Source organism: Zosterops lateralis (assembly GCF_965231275.1).
Source record: "Zosterops lateralis genome assembly, chromosome: Z".
NCBI lineage: Eukaryota > Metazoa > Chordata > Aves > Passeriformes > Zosteropidae > Zosterops > Zosterops lateralis.
This window is the reverse complement of record NC_139800.1, coordinates 22551331-22570945: the sequence shown is the minus strand read 5'-3', so window position 1 is coordinate 22570945 and position 19615 is coordinate 22551331. Positions and strand designations below refer to the sequence as shown.

Below are 19615 nucleotides of genomic sequence, written 5' to 3'. Positions count from 1 at the left end.
TGGGTTTTTTGGTTTTTTTTTTTACATGTTTAGAATCAGGCTTTCAGTGGGGAAAAAATGACCTGTAATTGTGGCTGTTGCTGCATCTTTGCAAGCAGTCTTGCAGCTTGTCTTGGAAATTCTTGATTTGCTTAACCCACACAGAAACTCAAATAGCATTCAGTGAGAGCAGAGTAGGCTTACGTAACCTTCCATGATTTCTCTTGCAGAAGAGATGAGGTAATTCTCTCAGACCTGTTTGTAATGTCCTGGGAAAATGTTTGGTTTCGCTTTCAAATTCTGGATGATCTCACCATGGAGACCTGACAGTACTGCTCTTTTTGTTTGGGAAAAATCCCTGCCTGTAGTTCAAGGTTTTCTGTTTTGGAGGTTTTTGACTCTGAAATCAGGTTTGTAGAGAAGCCTCACTTGCTTCATGTTCCAGTACAGAATCTCAGTGTGCTGAAGAGCTACAAACTAGTTAGAAATAACTGATCACCATGCAATGTGACTGCTTCTCTAAATGTGATGGATTACAGGGAAGCTAGGTTCTTAGCTGTCTGCATGTGGGAAGAAAAGATTTCTCCTATTTCTCCAGTTGCATTTTCTGTTCCTAGAGCTCAAGAGAATCCTTCATGTGACACAATACTGCATTCCATAATGATAGTTATTTTAGGCAGGTAGTCCTTTTCTAATACAGAACTGTGTCTGTCAAACAGGAATTAGAAATCTGGAACAAACTTTCAGCATCTACAGTTTCTGCATGAGTCTGCATGATGGTACTGGTGCCTCAGGCTCAGCTTCTGGAGTAGCCTTGTTGAGACAAACCCTCAGGATTAGACTCTTTGAAAGTAGAAGGGTTTTACTGGGAGGAATGAGAGCTGCATTCCTTGAGCAGCTATATGGGTTACAAGCATGACAGTGCTTGCAGTCTGCTGGCACAATGCTTTTTGTTGTGGTCACCTGGAAGCTGTGGCTGCGTAGAAGACAGATTTTGCTAAGACATCCTGTAGGTAGCTCAGTTCTGAGTTTTGTTGTCTTTTGCATTTTTAATCTTGGTTCTTTTGCCGTTTTATGTCTTAGATCTCATTTAACCGTTTGTAAGCACAGGAATGGGCTTTCTTGGGAAAACCCCAGTGTCTGGAGGAGTCTGCAGCTATATGATGCAAGCACTTGAGTTGGAGTGAACGTGCCCTGCCGTGGATAGATTACAGTGCAGGGTGCATGTTGTGGACCCAGGCATGTCCTTGCTGCAGCAGTGTGTGGTGACAAAAGCCATTCACTCACTGCTTGTGGAGCAATGCCATTTGTGCAACTGGCCTTCAACTATGGAATTGTTTAAGTGGATCATAAATCTCGGCTGTGAGTGTGCTGTGACAAATAACTGTGGGGTGAGAACTCGGTGCTGCTGAACATGCCCACATACAGTCATGAATAGGCATCTACAGACCATAAGGCCATGTGAGCTGATGAATTTCTTTCATAAAGGTGAATTGAAAACCTCCTTTTCTTGACTACCTGGCACTCTGACCCCATAAAATTTGGGTTGTAAGGCAAAGGTATGTGCTGATAAGTAAAACTGTAGCCAGGTACTTAACAATTCTGTAATCCATTTGTTTGGTTGTTTGCTTCTGTGTGCTATGGAATAAAACTTTCTAAAGTTTCTCTTGCTGAACAAGTGGCATGGTTAGGTGCTCAAGTGGAAGAGAGTGACCTGGAATTCTGCTCTTACCATGTTGTCTGGGGTGACTAAATTTCCTCCTAAATTTGTCTCAAACCAGGATAAATATGAATCTTGCTTTTGGGGTCTCTTCTTGCACTTTCAGTTGCAAATGAGCCTGACTGTGTTTGAGGGACCAGAATATGCTTCTCTGGAGGTGCCTCGCTGGGCTGGGGCAGTAGGACTTTTTAGTGGGTTGAGCATCTCCAAGGAAAGCTGCTCCACAGCACAGCAAGCAGCATGCAAGTCCACCTTCCAGAGAGAAATATTTTGGACATTTGATCAGTCCATTTTCAGACTGCTGTGAATGGCAGGACAGCACAGAGAATTTCCAGTGCTAGGACCTCTACAGCCTTCCTATAACTGACTTAACTCAGAGTCATGCCCCACAGATGGTTGTTGACCACTGCAATCTGTTTGCTGTCATTGCCCATCAATATTTCTAAAGGTGCACTGATTTATTAAACAGACACAGATGATGTTGAGACTTCCAAAATACTTGTGGTAGTAAAACATGTAGTATTAGAAACACACACGAATGGACCAGCTTAACTTTCAAAGAGAAGTAACTAGAGCAAGTTATGTAACAATTTTTTTTTTCATCATGGGAAGAGTAATTTTAAATGTTTGTAAAGGCAAATATGAAACAGGTCTATTCAGCTTGGTAAACTTTTTTTTCAGTTTGCTTTTAAACTCAAAAAGACAGCAGTGCTCTCTCTCAAGTGAAAACTTTCCCAGTATATTTTACTCTGTTTAACAACAGCTGTTGAATAGTGCTGCTTTAATTAGGGCATGGTAAATGCATTTTGACTTGTTTTCTGAGAATTACCAGCCCAGATGTTTCGATTTTTCTTGGTCAGTTAGTGTTTTATTCATATGAAATTGTTTAGAGTTAGACTTGTGGGGCCATTGAGCACTGGCTTATAAAATGAGCAACTTAGTAGCCTTAATGAATTTTTCCCCCAATTGCTTTACTGTAGTTGTTGCTTGTTGGTCCTTTTTGTTCTGTTTCATAGCTAAAATATCTGCTTTTTTTCAGGCTCACATTAAATTTCCTATTGACTATCCATATTCACCACCTACCTTCAGATTCCTGACCAAAATGTGGCACCCCAACATTTATGAGGTAAGGTGTTTCTTAAATAACTTTTTCTGGGGTGTGTGTGAGAGTTTCCTGTTTCCTTAAACTCAGTAAATGTATGGGTTACTTTCAGACAGTGGTGAGGGTTGTGGACTGTCAGCAATTGGATCACAATGGAAATACACAGTAGGCCCAGAAGAGGAATGATTCTGTAAAAAGGGAATTGGTTCAATATCACCCAGTTCCATAGTGCTGTATTTGGAGGCTGAAATGGTTCAAAACTTGACTTTTAGTGGAGGTCAGCCAAATCCTAGCTGAACTGGGTATCTTAGAAGAATGTCAACCTGCTAAGGAGCACTGGTTCTATAGTTTGGGAGCTAAAGGATTTCAAACTGTTCGTGTTTGTGCAGTTCTCTCACCTTATCACAGGTTTTCTTATGAGAGGTTCTACAGGCTTCCTTTGAAACCACCTGAAAACAGGAATGTCATCCTTTTCCATCTCGTGAACAAATTAAGGCTTCAGTTGATGGCTTGGAAAGCCCTTTCTGATAAGTTCTTGCTGCTGAATGCCCAACTTGAAATGGGTGTGCTTCAAATATCATGGTGAGAACTGCACTGATGCCTTAGTAATAATTGGCTAGAAACCTTGCCAAACTTCAGTGCAGACCAGAATAGTAACCACCTTTAATTATTGACTGATCTAGGGGTTTGCCCTAAGTCTGGAGACATCCTCAAATCAGTTATCTGACAGTCTTCTGGTGTGAGTTTTGTACTTGGCACAGGATCTTTCCTGTAGCCAAGGATGGTATTTCTCTTTAAGGCTGTATTTCAGTTACATGGAATTCTGATCTATAAGTAAAGACAACTTTGAAATCTATAGATAATTGCAGACTCATACTGAGGGTATTGATTCTGAATCTTGAAATCCTTATGCAGGAGGCAAGTGGCAAATGGTTACCAAAATGAAATGTACAAAAACAAGCCTTGGAAAGAAACTCTCCCAGTCCTGGTGAGAAAGATGAACAATTGACTAGAAACAACTGAAGGCAGCAGGAGGAACTAACACAAAACTTTATGGGTGTATTTTGGGTTTGCTCTTCAAATGCTTCAGCTCTCAGCTTTGTGTTTGTAGCAGTATTTGTTGTAGCTGAGGGAATCTGAAGCAGTTTGCAGGGTGTTTTGGAAACAACATTTAAGCAATGAAGATGAGGCACTGGGATAACTCCAAATGAAACTGAGACTATCTCAGCAAAGTGTTTGAGGGTTTTTCAGGAGGAGAGGGACAAAAAACCCTTTTTAGTGCAAGGAAGATGAAAGAAAGTAGCAGTGTACAGAATCTGCTGGTAGGACCAGATGGGGAGGCTGGGGCTGACATTCCAGTTCTGAGCAATGAGACTTAAGCAATGTGTGTTTTTCCCATCTCTGGTTTACTTGGATCATCTAATTGAACTTTGGTAAAACTGCATTCACTTGCTCTTTATTTTTATGACATAACAGTTCTCAGTTCTGATAGAAGTGCAGGATATTTCTCAATGGCAGATGAATACCCCATTCTCCTTGTTTGTCTTTCAAAAATGCATATAGGCAAAGGCTTGGCCCCTAACTGTCCTGATCCCTAGAACCTTGTGCTGACCTCACCAGGCCCCATTATACCTTTACCCTTCCAGACTCTTAATGCAGTGCAGTTTCCGAGTACGTAACACTGATTGTGGCAAGACAAAAGCTTTTCACATCATTCTTTCCCTATATCTTCATTTTGCCAAATACCTGCTTGTCCACATGCTGGTGACGTGATTGCTTGAAGAACTTTTCCCAAGTATAGAGATTCTTCCTCTGGAATACTAGCATTGCATTCTCCCAGGAAAAGGTTAAAGGAAAAACTAATGGAAATTATTAGTACAAGCAGAGTGGACTGAGCATAATCTAATATTAATAAAGTTAACTTCACCTTAGAATGATACTAAAAAAATTCCAAGATTTCACAAGCCTGTTGGGGTTTTTGCCTTCTTCAAGCAAACTGTTCCAGCAACATTAAGTACGTGCTTTGGAATTCAGCAGCTCCAGGTACTGCCTTGCTGTGTTCTTGACTAAAACCTGCTTCAAAGTGACAAGGGCCTGCAAGATTAGTGTACCTGGCAGGAATAATGCACCACTGAAATCTGGATAGGATCACAACCCTCCAGGTGAGCTGCTGCTATCTGTAGCTGTGATCACTGGCTTGGGCTCAAAGGCACAGATGCTGTTGCTGTGAGCAGCCCTGCTCTGTGCTCAAGCCGTGTTGGAAGGATGTGAGACCAGGTGTGTGGGAAGCTGCCAGCCCGGAGTCCTGAACAGAGCTGATCCTGTCACCCCAGTCTGTACCCTGGGATGACAAGGGACAGCGTAAGTGCTGCTGCCCCTCAGCTGGGGCTGTGCCTGCTGAAGGTGTGGTGCTACCCTAGGAACTTGTGATTCACCCCGCAGCTGGCTGCAAGGGAGAGTAAAGCCCATGGGTCCTGGAGAGGCCAATATCTGCTGGTTAGCCTCAGGCTTTATCTTCACCTTCACCCCATCCTGCAGTAAGGCATTGGTACCACGTAACTCCCTGGAGTCTGCCTCAGTGGAGGATAACAGCTGGGGTGGATACTGCTCCAGCACTCCTACAAAGCAACTGTAAGAATGCTGTTGCTGATGGAGAATTGGGTTGACAGCTCTCTTAAACAGGCATTTTGGAACTTTAAATCTATGTTCAGCCCATAACACTGGTGAATAAAACACATATTGAAGATTATGTGGCTGTATGGCTTCCATATGCTGCCAGAATATTCTTCCACTTGCATGCTGGAAGGGATTTTCAGTGAAACCTTCAGAGAGCATCTCCTTTTTCATGTGGTATTTTGAACAGCTGTGTCCTAGGGAAGCTGTGTAAGCCTGCTCCACACCATCTGTTCAACATCCTTGTGTCCGGGAAGACGTATTGTTTTCATACCTGAGCTAGTAGATGGTGATTAAACCCTTCAATTCAAAAATTTCCTGGAGCTAGCTCAAGCTACTAGTGGGAACACAAATTTTGTTCAACCCTACTTTGGGTCTCCTGTGATTAAAGCTTATGTCACTGTACTTGCTATCTGGAGACCAGTTTAGTTTTACATTACACTATTACTATTTTTCTTACTTCAGTACATTCTTTAAACCTCTTGATTTTATGTTGGGGTTTTTTTGCCTGTTTAAGCTAATCCGTGGGTATAAAGTAGATCAGGAAGAATTCAGAACCGTTCCCAGCCCTCCATGGTTTTTACTGGCACTTGGGTGTTCATATCAACAAGATTAAACTGATAAGAAAACAGCCAGAGTGGTGGATTTGAGTCATCAGGCCTCAGCCTCCAGCCAAGCTATTCTCAATGTTTTTTTCTGTCTTGCAGAATGGAGATGTATGCATTTCAATTCTTCACCCACCTGTAGATGACCCACAAAGTGGAGAGCTGCCATCAGAGAGGTGGAACCCTACTCAAAATGTCAGGTAACTGTGAATATGTTCTGCAGTGGTGACCTCAAAGACTTGTCATCTCTAGAAGACATAAGGCCTATGTTGGGAGAGGTTTTTGAGGGAATTTAAGGTTTTGTGGGGTTTAGGGCTGGAATCAAGTGGGAAACAGACTTACCAGTCTGTCTGAACATGCTGGGCTGCTGTGTCCTCGTACTGTGCTGACAGTGCGGAGCCTTCTGTCTTGTTCGCAGGGTTTCATATGCTCTGAAGGCAAATGATCTCAAATGTTGAAGCCTTTCTCAGTCACTGTTATCTTCTTCAAAGTACAACTAGTGGAAAAGTATTTGTAATCACTTCCAGGTTCCCATCAAATTGCTCTATTATTCCCCTTCCCAGCAAGACAGGGGAGAGAAAAATAACACAGAAAACAACTTGTAGGTTGAGATAAGGTGGTTTACTAATCAATAGCAAAAACTTGTGTGCACATAAGCAAAGGGCAAAAACATTGAATCTCTACTTACCATTGGTGAGCAATGTTCAGCCACTTCCTGGGAAGCAGGGCTTCAGCATCCGTGCTGGTTGCTCCAGAAGGCAAGCACTGTAATATAACAAATGTCCCCCATTCTTTCTCTCTCACTTAGCTTTTGTATCTGAGCTGATGTTATATGGTGTGGAGTATCTCTTTGGTTAATTTGGACCAGCTGGCCAGTTCTGTCCTATCTTAGGATCTTTCCACCTCTCAGCCCCTTGATGGGGAAGTGGGGAGTGATAGAGACAGCACTGATGCTGTGCCAGCACTGCTCAGCAGTAGCCAGAATACTTGTGTATTATCAACACCTTTCTAACTATGAATGCAAAGTACTAAGGGGTGCTAAGGGAAAATGAGCTACAGGTCAACCAGACTCAATACAATCTCCACTCTTTATTCCATACCATTTGTCATTTTTAGATCCCACATAATTTATGTATCTTCCAGCTGTTCCATTGTATTTATTTCTCATTACTGGAATCCCTTCTTATCCACACATACAACCCAAACTACATCCTTGAACCCTCTCTATACTAAACATACATTTTCATTAACCTGTCCTTTTATAGATTGATATTATTCTCCTGCTTCATGGCTTCTGCCACCCTTCCAGATCCATGACTTGTGCTCTACTCCATCAGGATGGGTGGTCACGACAGGAGAAGGAGCACACTTGATCATTGAGCACCAGTCTGGCTCACATCATCATCACATTCTCCTTGCTCCTCACAAAACTCATTGTTTATCAGGTCATGTCGTTCCTGCTCCTTTACTTCCTGCAACATAACACTGGCACAAATGATTTTTCCCCCCAAGGGTAAATCTCCTTGAGGTACACACCAGGTCTCCCCATCTCTCCACATTACCTGCCAAGTACACCCAGGTCCTTGGGCAAAGACAATGCTATGAATGGGTTTGCCTTTTCCCATGGGAGGAGAAATCCACACTGACCTCCCCAGCCACTTTCCCGTGTGTAATGCAGGGACCTTATCTCCTCCCACAGTGTCTATGGGCTTAGTTTGGGCAGGATCAATGTAGTTAGCAGATCCCCTAGCGTTTACCAGCCAAGTAGCTTCTGTGAAATTTGCATCCTGGTGCTTCCATGTCCCATTACCTCAGCTCTTAACAGTCTTCAGCATTTCTCAGTCTTTCCAGAGGTTTGTGGGTGGTAAGGGATGTGATATATTTGCTCAATGTTTCTTTGCCCAAGAGTTTGAGTTTATTTTGAAAATTAGTGCTATTGCCTGATTCAGTTCTCTCTGGGGTACCTTGTCACCACAAAATGTGCCTCTTAAGACCTGAGATCACGTTCCAAGTAGTGGCATGGTTTACTGGGTATGTTTCCAGCTGGTTGTTGCCCCTGCCAATAGTGAGTATGTTACTCTTACCTTGGCATGTTTGTGTCAAGGGCCCAATATATTCTATTTGCCAGGCCTCAGCACACTGGAAACCAAGCCACCACCCTCTATTCCAGGGATATTTCACTGGTGTGTCTTGCTTGATTGCAGCACATTTCACATTCGTGGATAACTTCTGTGATGGCCTCTATGGTCAGACCCACCCCTCAATCATGAGCCCCTGCCTGGATGTCCTGAAGTGGCTTGGGGCTAGAAATAGCTCACCCTTTTGCTGCCAGCCTTAGTCTACCTGAGCTGTTCCAATCTTTGCAGCCTTACCTACCTGTTCATTGTTCTGATGTTCTTCTGCAGCATATAAGGACCAGGAGAGATCACTCACCAAACACCACCATGGACAAAACAGGCTACAATTACAGATATTAAGTTTATTACCAACAAAATCAGAGCAGGATAATGAGAAGTAAAATAAGACTTTGAAAACACCTTCCCCCTCCCCACCTCTCCCTCCTTCCCAGCTTTACCTCCTACCCCAGGAGTGTATGGGGGTTAGTCAGTTCATCACATATTGTTTCTCCTGCTGCTAAGGGTGAGGAGTGTTCCCCTGCTGCACCATGGGGTCTCTCCCACAATGAGCCAGTTCTGCATGAACTCTGCCAAGATGAGCCCACCCCATGGGCAGTAGTCTTCCCCAAACTGCTGCAGTGTGGGTCACGCTTCCACAGGATGCAGTCCTTCAAGGACAGACTTCTCCAGTGTGAACTCTCTCTCTATGAGTCTCCCACAGGATCACAGGCTCCTCTCAGGCATCCCCCTGCTCCAGCTTGTATCCCCCAGGGACTTCAGGTAGATAGAGATCCTGTGCCCTTCGTGTGCTGCAGGGGCACAGCTGCCTCACCATTGTCTTGACCACAGGCTCTAGGGGAATCTCTGCCCCAATAACTGGACTTGCTCCTGCCCCTCCTTCTGCACTGACAAGAGCATCTGCAAGGTTGTTTCTCTCACATATTCTCACTCCACTCTTCTCTGGATACAGTTGAAATTTTTTTCTTATTAAATATGTTACCACAGAGACATTATGACTTTTCCGATTGGCCCAGCCTTGACCAATGGTACATCTTGTCCTTGGAGCTGCCGGGCTCTGCCAGACGTAGAGGAAGCTGCCAGAAGCTTCTCACAGAAGCCACCCTTGTAGCCCCCCGGCTACCAAAGCTTGGCCTTTCGAACCCAATATAGGATCTTTTTGAGTACTTTGACCACTAGGGGCAACTTTGCAGAGTTCTGCCTTTTGTTTGCCTTCCATAGTTTGTCTGCCTCCTGTCCTCCTGAATGGTATTGGAAGTAGCTGGTGGTTTTCTTCCTGCCAAAAATATAAAGGGTCACTAAGTACCAGAGGCCTAACCTGTCCATGTTTTTGAAACAGCAGCTGAATTTCATTCTCATTACAAGACACTGTCAAATAAAGAATAAACTAGGTGACAAGCCTTAACTCACAGTTAAGAAACAGCTTTGGGCATTAATTACATATATCACACATACATTTTGAGTACTTAATTATATTCAACCTTAGAGACTGACATGGAACTTCTCATGGTGCTTGTTCTCTAATTTCTGCTCTCCCTCACTCCAGTCACAATTTTGGTGCTAATGCTCTTAAGACATCTTGGGCTTAAGGGTGACAGGTGAAAACATTTGTCAGCAAATGACTGTACCAACAAATGAAAATAAAACTGGTTCTTCACTTCTAGCCTGCTACCACCATCACCAGTTAGGTGGGATGCCAGCAGAATTGCATCCTGGTGGATCCATTCTAACTTGGGAAAGCTCCAGAGTGGCAGACAGGAGGCAGAGGGGCTGAAGATGTGGGAGGGAGCTGCTCTTCAGCTGCTGAATTCTGTAAATCCTGCCAACTGTTGACTGTTTGCCCACAGATGAGCAGGGTTGAAGTGTCTGAAGGGGAGAATTTATTCTTCAATTGTGAGAGTTCACCTGTGCTTCCACCTCTAAGGGTGTCAAGCAGACCCACTTTTTTCTTTAAACACAATCAGTATGGACCTTCCCATCACTGGGAGCTGGGTGATGCAGACATAAGTAAACAGAGCAAAACCAGCAAGATGTGAATGAATGCAGCTCTGATCTGTTCGGCAGAGAATACCACATCCTGTGTCCCATGGAACTGAGTGAGCGGTGGCAAGGTTCAGGGTTGAGGCTCTCTGATCACTTTAGTTGTCCTTCTCCACGTCTCCCCTGCCTTTGAACTCCACAGGCCAGGACTCAGCACATTATTCAAGGTACTGGTACACCTGACTCTCCTGCGGATAGGTGACGTACTATCTGCCTATTGCTTTGTTTCTTGAGGATTCACATTTTTTTGGCTTTTTTTGCTGCCTAAGATTTGGGCAGATTCCACAAACAGCCTGATGCTGTAACATGAGTATCAGTACAGCCTAGGCTAAAACTTTTAACTTTATACCAGAGGGCAAAAATGTACTTGGACCAATCTATACCTGCCTCTGGAGATTGCTCTTAGAGGCTACAATGCGGATAGCAATTGGAATTTAAAAAAAAAAAATCCCTTTTCAACAAGAAATATTATAGGATATGCTGGTTGGGAGCACCAGGCAATCTACATCATGTCTCTTTGGGAGGAAATTGGTCTGTCTCTGAGCCTTCTTGCATTGATACATGAGAAAAAAAGAGTCCTTATCAGGTCTGTTTCCTTGAGCCTCTGCTGGCTGCTCTTCCATGCTACAGCGTGGCATTGTCTGAAGGGCACATCAATCCCTGACAATATCCCAGAGACTCAGCCTATATCCACCCCATGCAGTTTGTGTTTGGTGCTAAGGTTTTCAGTCCTACATGCCTGAACTCTTTTAGTGGTTTTAGTTCTGTCAGATCAACCATGCTGAGATGCCTTTCTGTTACTGTACCATGTTCACGGCAACCAGGTTTGAGCTGGAGGACACCATCCAGCTCTTAAAGATAGCAGCAGTGATGGAGATGATCTAATGTGCTGGATGGCAATGAAGAGCTCAGAGAGCTTCATTTCTAATACGGTTGTCTTGATGTATTTAAGTAGCTTTGCAGTGACTTGGTGTCTGAACACTGCAGTGAAAATTGGCTTCTCCTCACTATTGATGGAAGTGTGGTAGAGCAGATGCTAAATCCAGACATGAATTCCTGTCCTCAGCCTTCCCTAGACTTCATTTGCTCTACATGAAAGCTGCTGCATGGTGCTGGAGCTGACGTGCTGGCCTGTTTGCAGAGATACAGAAGCTCTTAAATGAATTCTTGAGATGAAGTAGAAAATGATCTCTTATGTCCATCATTCCAGTCCAATGAGACAGTTTCTTCCAGAGTTCCTGTTCTCTCTTTGTACAGAATTATGTAATTTAGAAAATGAATTATATAAGACTCTCTTGATAGCTGTGCTGAACAGTATGTTCAGATACAAGTGTTTATTTTCAAAACCTTTCAAGATACTCAGTATCCAAATGACCAAGCATTTCCTGGAATTGTACCCAGATGTATGATCTGGTTAGATGTGCTCTGAATATGTCCCTGAATCAGTGCGAACATGACTGCAGCTCCCAGTCTCCTTTAATCAAGGTCTGCAAAGTGACTGTTAGGTAATGCTGTGTTTCAAGAACTATTCCCTGTCCCTTGTTTGTCCTTTCCACAACAGGGAAGTTGCTGCTGACAGGACCACTGGGAGGGGTGATGGTGTCATGGTGGCAGCTACAGCCGGTGGCTGGATGTGGGTGTTTGTGCTGGTTGGGGCACGGTGTGAACAGCAGAGGCTGTGTCTCTGAAGTGCAAAGGGTTCTAGGAATGGCAGGAGAAAGCTCTGGGCAAGAGGATGGTGTTTGCAGCTGGTAAATGCCAGCAAAGCAGGGCACCCGGCTGGAAATCCCAGAATACTTACTGTCGGTCTGTCTGCCTGCCTGCCAGGGATTACATGACTGGCTCATGCTGGCTTTGCTGAATACCATCAGCTGAATCCCACTGGGCCCTGGCACCTTGCCTGGGCATTGAAAAGCATCTACACTGTCCTGCCCTTGCTGTGCTCGAGAGCTGATGCTGCAGTCTGAGTGGGACATGAGCTGAGGAGAGTCCTCCCCCACCGCAGCCTCCCACCACCTTGGCAGGGCAGGGGAAAAGTAGTGCAGCCTTTTCTGCTGGCCTTGGGTCATAGTGGTCCTTCTTCCTTTGCAGAGCAGGCAAAAAGCCTGGCTTCCTGCTGGAGGCTGCAAGCCACCAGGAACAGCTCACAGAGCAGATTTCCAGCCCCACACCATCTGTGGATAGTGCAGACAAGCTGAATTCTGGTCTGATTGTAGCTTTGCCTGCTGCTCTGTCCCAAGCACATGCACAGACACGATGGTCTGTAGTCACATGAGGTTTGTGTTGTATCACCTTCCCTATACCCATGTCCAGGGTCTAAGGTTCATAAATACCTGCTTTTGCTGAAAAAAAAAACTGTCCTCAGCTTAAGACTTGACTTCAAACAAGTTTAAAAAGTCTAAAGAAGTTGTGGACATCCAGAATCCATGAATGTGTTAGCTCTGACTCTACTGTTGTGGTTACCTCTTTCAGGACTATCTTACTGAGTGTAATTTCTTTGCTTAATGAGCCCAACACATTCTCCCCAGCCAATGTGGATGCATCAGTCATGTTCAGGAAATGGAGGGACAGTAAAGGAAAAGACAAGGAGTACGCCGAAATCATAAGGTAAGCTTTGCCACTTGTGATAGGAGCTACCAGCCTTGTGCTTTGAATCCTGTCAAACAAACTGCTTCCAGAATTTGCTGAAACTAGCTTCTCACAGCAGAATTTAATTTGGAAATTAATTTCAATGTCTTATTCAAAGTCCATGCTTCAGGTCCCTCCAGAATTTTCAGTATGCAGAAGCAGTGCAATCTTCTGGGACAGGAGGACTGGGCTGATTTGTCTTTAAATTGGGGGGTTTTTTCAGACTAATCTGTCATGATGCTCTGCAAAACCTATTGCCTACTAGTAAATCCCAAAGTCCCTGCTTGTCTTTAAGCCCTGCATTGCTTGGGATGTGATGCAAACTGACTGTATCCTACTACTTTCTGTGCTTAATGTATACATGAATCATAATCTTGTCCCTCCAAAGGAGCATCAGCAGGATTTGTCAAGGGCTTCCAGATCTGGGTTGGATTAGCTGGAAGCACTGCTCAGTGCTGCACTTGGAGAACTCCATGGTTCATCAGCAGCTGCAAGGGGATGATGTGAGCGTGGGCCAGGGCTGCTGTGGGGGAACAGCTCAGCCTGGAGCAGGTCTGCTGGCATGAGGCTGTATCTGCATTGTCTCTGCCAGCTGGGCAGGCAGGATGTAGCCCTGGATGGGGCCAGCAGGGCTCTGTCTGTGCAGAGAATTCTCCAGCTCCCTCGGCTCCAGCGGAGCTGGGTGCACTCCACACAGGGAAGGGGAGACTGACGGGCAGTAGGTGGGTGAGGGTTCAGGCTGCCATCTGCTCCTCCCTGCTGCCTGGCCCAGGGTGATGGGAAACACTTGGCTTCTTTGAGCCCCAGGCTGTGTCCTGGGGTGCTGCCATGTGCCCCAGCTGCTCTGACCCTCCAGTGGGAGCTGAGAGCTGCCAAAGGCTTGTGGGAATTGCAGTTTTGAGCATGCTTTGGGAGAGTTGTTGGTGGTAGAGTCAATAAATCATCCTAGGAAATTCCTGACCATTCCTACGGTAGCGAATGGAATTTGCTTTGGCCTCTGGTATGTCTCTCTAGTGCAGAGCCTGTAGAATAACTGATTCCATGTGTTGCTGAGAGCCTGTGTGCTGCAAACACCCTTGGCGTGCTCCCAAGTCTTGGGCTGCAGGAACCAAATCTGATTTCCAGTGCTGTTTGTGGTGCTTCCTGCAAACCTCAGATCCCCTGTCTCTGAGCTGCCAGGAGGGCTGGGCAGGGCCTGGAGGGGAGGGCGGGGGAGTTGAGCCACTGGCACACAGCCCCCTGCTCACATTCCTGCTGTGTCCTACTCCCCACAGGAAACAGGTTTTGGCTACCAAAGCTGAGGCAGAGAAGGATGGTGTGAAGGTCCCCACTACACTGGCAGAGTACTGCATCAAAACTAAAGTGCCTTCCAATGACAACAGTTCAGATTTGCTTTACGACGACTTGTACGATGACGACATTGACGATGAAGATGAGGAGGAGGAGGATGCCGACTGTTACGATGATGATGATTCTGGCAACGAGGAGTCGTGACCTGCTCCCTCTATGCCCCTGTACTGCCCTGCCGACTCAGGCCAGAAGGGAGCAGCGGTAACCTAGCAGCAGTCCAGCAAAAAAGTGGGGGGGGGGCGGGAGGGGGTGTCAAAAAAGAAAAAAAAAAACCAACAAAAAAAAACCCAACACAAAACTTTGTCTCCTGCTGTCTCCTGTTGTATGGATCTGTTTGCTCCTTTTTTATGGACCTCTTAGAGACCCTCCACAGAATGTCTGAATTCTTGCATTCTTAACCCTTTCATCACTGTATTACAATTTCTTTTTAAAAAAGAAACTCCCCTTTTCACTTCTCTACAAAATGCTCACAGCAAAACAGGTTTGCTCGTGTTTAGATTCTTAAATTAAATACAGTCTTGCATTGAGATGTTTAATGTATTTAAAGCTGGAACAAACCGATTGGAAACCAGGTTTTTGGGAGCTCAAAGTGCTGCGTTTACCGGGAAGAAACAAAAAATCCCCACGAAAAAAATTGCCAAGGTTTAGCTGCTCCATTTACAGTAATAGCGTATGTACATTCGTTTAGCCTTGTGGTGGTGGCTTTTCCTTTATAGGGTGTGGGGCAGAGTGTAAAGCTGCTGTGTGTTGAGCTTGATGGGATGTCACTGAAAGGTACAGTATTCCTTTTCAGCCTGCTAAGTTAGGAAATCGCTGACCCCTGGAGCCCCAGAGGGCACAATCAGCTTTGTCTCTGGAGAAGGCTTGTGATATGAACCCTGAAATAAACACTTAACACTTCACATCTGTACAACTGAGCCCTGGGTTGCTATTTTTTTTTTTTTTTCAGAGTAGGAAGGGTTGAAAAAGTTCAGTTTAGTTTTTCTGCTGCGATCTGCTGCCAGCTGCCCCTCTTTGGAGGGAGGAGAGCAGAGGTGCATCCTGTTCCCCAGAGGGCCACTATTCTTATTAGACTTATTTTTGGCAGTGGGACAGACCAGCAGCCTCCTGCCCCGTGCTGGCTCCCTGCAGCCCCACCCCTGTGCATCTGGAGCTGCCTTCTGTCGCTTGTGTAGGTCACCTGTGGGCAGGTGTGGCTCTGCACTGCTGAGCTTAAAAAACACTAGACATGCACTTGCTTAGAGGTGGGCTTGTCTACATAGAAAAGGTAATTAACAATATAGGAAATAAAAATGCTTATGATTTCAAAAAAGGCAGTCCAAGTGCTACAGTGTGAGATCCTAGCTCCCTGAGGATGTCTGGAATTCTGCCCACCTTTCATAGGCATTGACTTCCATTCTAATTATCTCTGTAAACATGGAAGCTGAAGTTATGGATTGGGATTTCAACTACACATAGAAAAGCTCCTAAAAGAGTGGAATTCTCTTTGTTCTCCTCTAGCACATGCATTTTTATAGAAACAAGTTCTTTACTGTGGTTTTTCAGCAGAGTGGTAAGGGGTAGCAAAATAGATTTTTTTTTTTTTTTTTTTTTTTTTTTTTTTTAAGAGAAGTACTTTGCATGCACTTCCCAGAGGAATTTAGAGAAGAATCTGCTGGGCCGGCAGAGTTTGGAGCTGTGTGTCCAGGCTGTCTCAGTGCCACCAGGCAGTGGTGGTCAGTGCTGGGCTCTCCCCTGCCCAGCTCCATGCGGCACAGGGGTGTGTGCAGAGCAGGCCAGCAGCAGGTGTTGACAGACTCTTCAGTGTGCTTCAGCTGCTGCCCCAGCTCAGCCTCCCGCATGTTTCTGGAAGCCCTTGGCAGAGCTTTGGGCGCTCCGTCGTGGGCAGGGGCATCCTGCATGTTCCTGTCTCAGAACCCTCTTCCTCAGGCCCTCGGCCCTCCCCCTTTGTAGCGTGCTCGTGTTTGGCTGTGGTGCAGTGCCCCGAGTTCCCCCTTCGCATGATCCCTGGATCAGCAGCCGGGCCTGGCAGCCCCGGGAGGAGATCGGAGGTGCCAGCCCTGCTTGGGCGAGACCCTCTGTCTCCACAGGTACAGAGGCATCACCCTGACCAGAGCCTGCGCCTCCTCTCCATGTATCTCAGGGTTTTCCATGGTACGTCGCCAGCTGCGGGTCCCTGGGGGGTGCTTCGATGGGAACAGGCTTTGTTCTGGATCCGCTCCGTGGCTGCGTCCCGGGGCGAGGCTGAGCAAAAGCTCCGAGTGCACTGCCCGGACGGAGAGGAGAGGAGAGGGAGGCCCTCGGGGCTCCGCATGAATTGAGCGAGGCAGGTTTCCAAAATGTTGCTTGGTTGGGTTTTGCAGACACAGTCCCTACCCCGGCGGTACATCTCTCTGCCCGCAGGTAGCGAAGGCTGCCCGAGCGGCGATTTCTTGTGCCTGGCGCTCCCTCGGGCGCCTGCCCTCCTGCTTGCATGTTACCTGGGAAGGCAGCTGCACTCTCCTGAGGTGTCAGCCTTCCTCCAGCAAGGACTGACTCAGCGCCAGGTGCTTTTTGGAGCCTGCAGTGGGGCTCCCGCTCTGCCTAGTGACAGGGTGGGGCACCTCCAGCTTCACGCCAGCCCTGTGAGGGCAGCACCAGGGTTGGCAAATGGACCCCTGATTCTCCTGGCTGCAGGATTGGATTGGGGGTGACACCAGGGCAGGGGCACCAACCTCCCACTTTCAGGCCGCTGTGGGGGATGAAGGAGCAGAGTGTGGCAACGCTGGCTTTGCTGATGACTTGGTTGGAAATGAGGATACTGCATCTTTCAGGATTTCCCTTGTACTTTTGACCGTCTTCACTGTATACTCTCCAGTGACTTGTATTTCCAAGCTTGGTGTTGTAAGATGCATTATTATGACTCTTCTGTTGCCCTTTTTTAATGACAAGAAAACAACCTCTTTTGAGAGCTCCGACATTAACCAGACTAATTTCTCTTCCCCACTGTCCTGTGCAGTGTCATTGCTTGTTGACTTGCTGGTTTCCTTTTTTTGAGATACAACTGAAGTATGAGGGGATTTTTTTGAAACTATTTAAGAGATTGCAGAAAAATGTTTACCTTCTCTGTGTATTCTGGGTTTTTCTTAACCCCTTTTTTCCTGTTTCAGTCAATATTAGCGTTTACATTTGCAGCTACATGTCCCTTCAAATGCAGTTTTCAACCATTCTGAAACCAGCAGGGTACACTAGATTTCTTAGTAGTTTTCTTAGCTGAACTCCCAGAATTTTTCCTTTTTTTCTTCAGTATAATTTACCAGAAAGAATTAACTGATGCATTTTTGTGTTGTCTTCTCCCTCTAGTAGTTATATTTTGTCTTTTCTGCACATCTGTCTACTAATAAAAATGTGAAATGAAAATATCTCTGTGCTGTTACTTCCATGGTTGAGCTGGTTGCATCACATGGGTTACTCAAAGCTTTGAATAACAGCTGTTCCTGAGTTCATTGCTGCTCCAGTATCAATAGACATATTTATACACACATGTATCTAAAAGTTTATTGCAAAATAAAGCTGCTGTTTGACAGCTGCCTGCACCTAAGACTAAAGAACACAGAGAAGGACTTTGGCAAAAGACCAGACCTTTGCTGTTATGTTTAGTCTTCCTAGGTCGGGAAGGGGGAGACTAGCAAGAAGGTGGATTGATGTGACTGGAGCAGGGACATAGGACTCAGGCCAGAGCTGCTGGTGCCCGGTGCCCTGGCAGGGCAGGAGCACGATGCTCCTGAAAGGGTTGGACAGGGTGGAGGAGGAGTTTGACCACTGGGTCAGGGAGCAGCTTTGGCAGAGAAATCGAGGTCACGGCTGCCAGCCTTCCCAGGTGCCAGCCCTGCCTGTCCCATGCTGTTCCCTGCAGGCTCAGGAGGGGAGCAGCGTGTTGGCAATACCCCAGCTGCTGCAGTTGAACTAAAATAACCAGGAAACTGTTAGGGAGTTGCACTGGCTGCACTTGGTATTGATGGGAGCACAGCAACTGCTGAGTCAAATGTGGCTGGGGCCCAAGTGCTTCTCCTGCACAGCTGAGCTGGAGGAAGGGTGATGGCATTTCAGAGCTGCCTTCCCAAGGCAGTCTCATACTATGGAACAGAACCAGGAGGGATGGTGCTGTCTGGGATCTGCCCTGCTTGTATCTCCCGCCTGACCCTACAGCACTAGGCTGCCCTGAACTGCTGGTAGCTGCTTCCTCCAGCAGCAGTGTGGGACCAAAGGGAGGGCAAGGGCTCCAGCCCACCTTGCACTCAGTAAGCCTGGGGTGCTCCAAAGGGGAGTTTCCCCCTTCTTTCCTTGGTGGCCAAGTACAGCTGGGCAACCTTGCCACTACCACCAGTGGAATAGGGCTTAGAGGAAATTGCTGCAAGCAAGTCCTGCCAAAGCGACAATGTAAGGGAAGGGAGAAGAAACATTTTTTTGAGTCTCACAGAGAGGAGCCTGCCTGTGGCTGAAGGCAATGTTCTGGGGGCAGGACCCCAGAGCAGCTGGGAAGGTGTGGGACCTGAGGCTCAGGGGCTACTGGGGACTGGGACCATCTCTCCTCTGTTGATTTTCCCCAGCTCCACCTGAGCTACACCTGTGGGGCAGCACTGGCTGTCTATAAATAAGAAAGTGAAGGCAGCTTTGGGCAAGTCTGTGTTCTGAAGTGGGTAAATGAGGTGCTGCTGCTGTGAGGGCTCAGCTGCTAGTGCAGTCTTATACAAGCTGATGGGCTCCAGCCTGCAGAAACATTTTTGTCCTTCTTGATATTCAGGCCCCAAAGCTGGCGGCAGCACGGCAGCAGCTGACACTGGCTTGGAGCAGCTGCTGGAGTTCAACCGGTGTCAAAACCTGAGCCAGGGCAGAGGAATGCCAGTGTAGTTCTTGTGCTGCTCACAGGCTGGGGGAGGCCTGAGTGACAACAGGGTCTCACAGGGTCCAAAAGCTGGTAACAGAGAAAAATGGTTCTCAGGATACAAAGAGACTTTGTTTTTCTTGTGGATACAAAAAGAAAAAAAGGCCCTTGCCTGTTGAGTGCTTCACATTTACCCACCTCCTCTGCTGCACAGGAACAGGACGATTAGAAGGATAAGTCTAGGCCAGGAGACTTCCCTCAGGAGCCCTCACACTCCTGCCCTTCCTCCCAGTGGAGCCCATGGACCCCCCATGGGCAAAGCAAGAGAGGGCAGAGCTGCAGCTGTGCTCCATCCTTACCAATCCCAGCTGCTCACAGCTGGGAGCACCACAACAGGAAACACCAAAGGCAGAACAGGCCGTTCATGGCAGGAGTGAAGGTGCAGCCCTGGATCCCATCCCTGCTGTGGGTGCCTGAGAGCTCTCAGCACACAGGTGAACTCACTGTTGTCAGACGCAC

The 19615-nt window shown here is 46.5% G+C and overlaps 1 protein-coding gene across 1 annotated transcript in view; it reads left to right on the top strand.

The window, feature by feature from the left end:
* Positions 1–17618, top strand: part of LOC310923296 (ubiquitin-conjugating enzyme E2 R2) — a 54745-nt gene extending 37127 nt beyond the window's left edge. The window contains exons 2-5 of the mRNA XM_083884526.1: positions 2739–2825; positions 6182–6279; positions 12727–12861; positions 14157–17618. Of these exons, the coding sequence (XP_083740652.1) occupies positions 2739–2825; positions 6182–6279; positions 12727–12861; positions 14157–14376 (540 nt within the window). The 3' untranslated portion in view covers positions 14377–17618. The remainder of the gene's footprint in view (positions 1–2738; positions 2826–6181; positions 6280–12726; positions 12862–14156) is intronic.
* The last annotated feature ends 1997 nt before the right edge of the window (positions 17619–19615 follow it).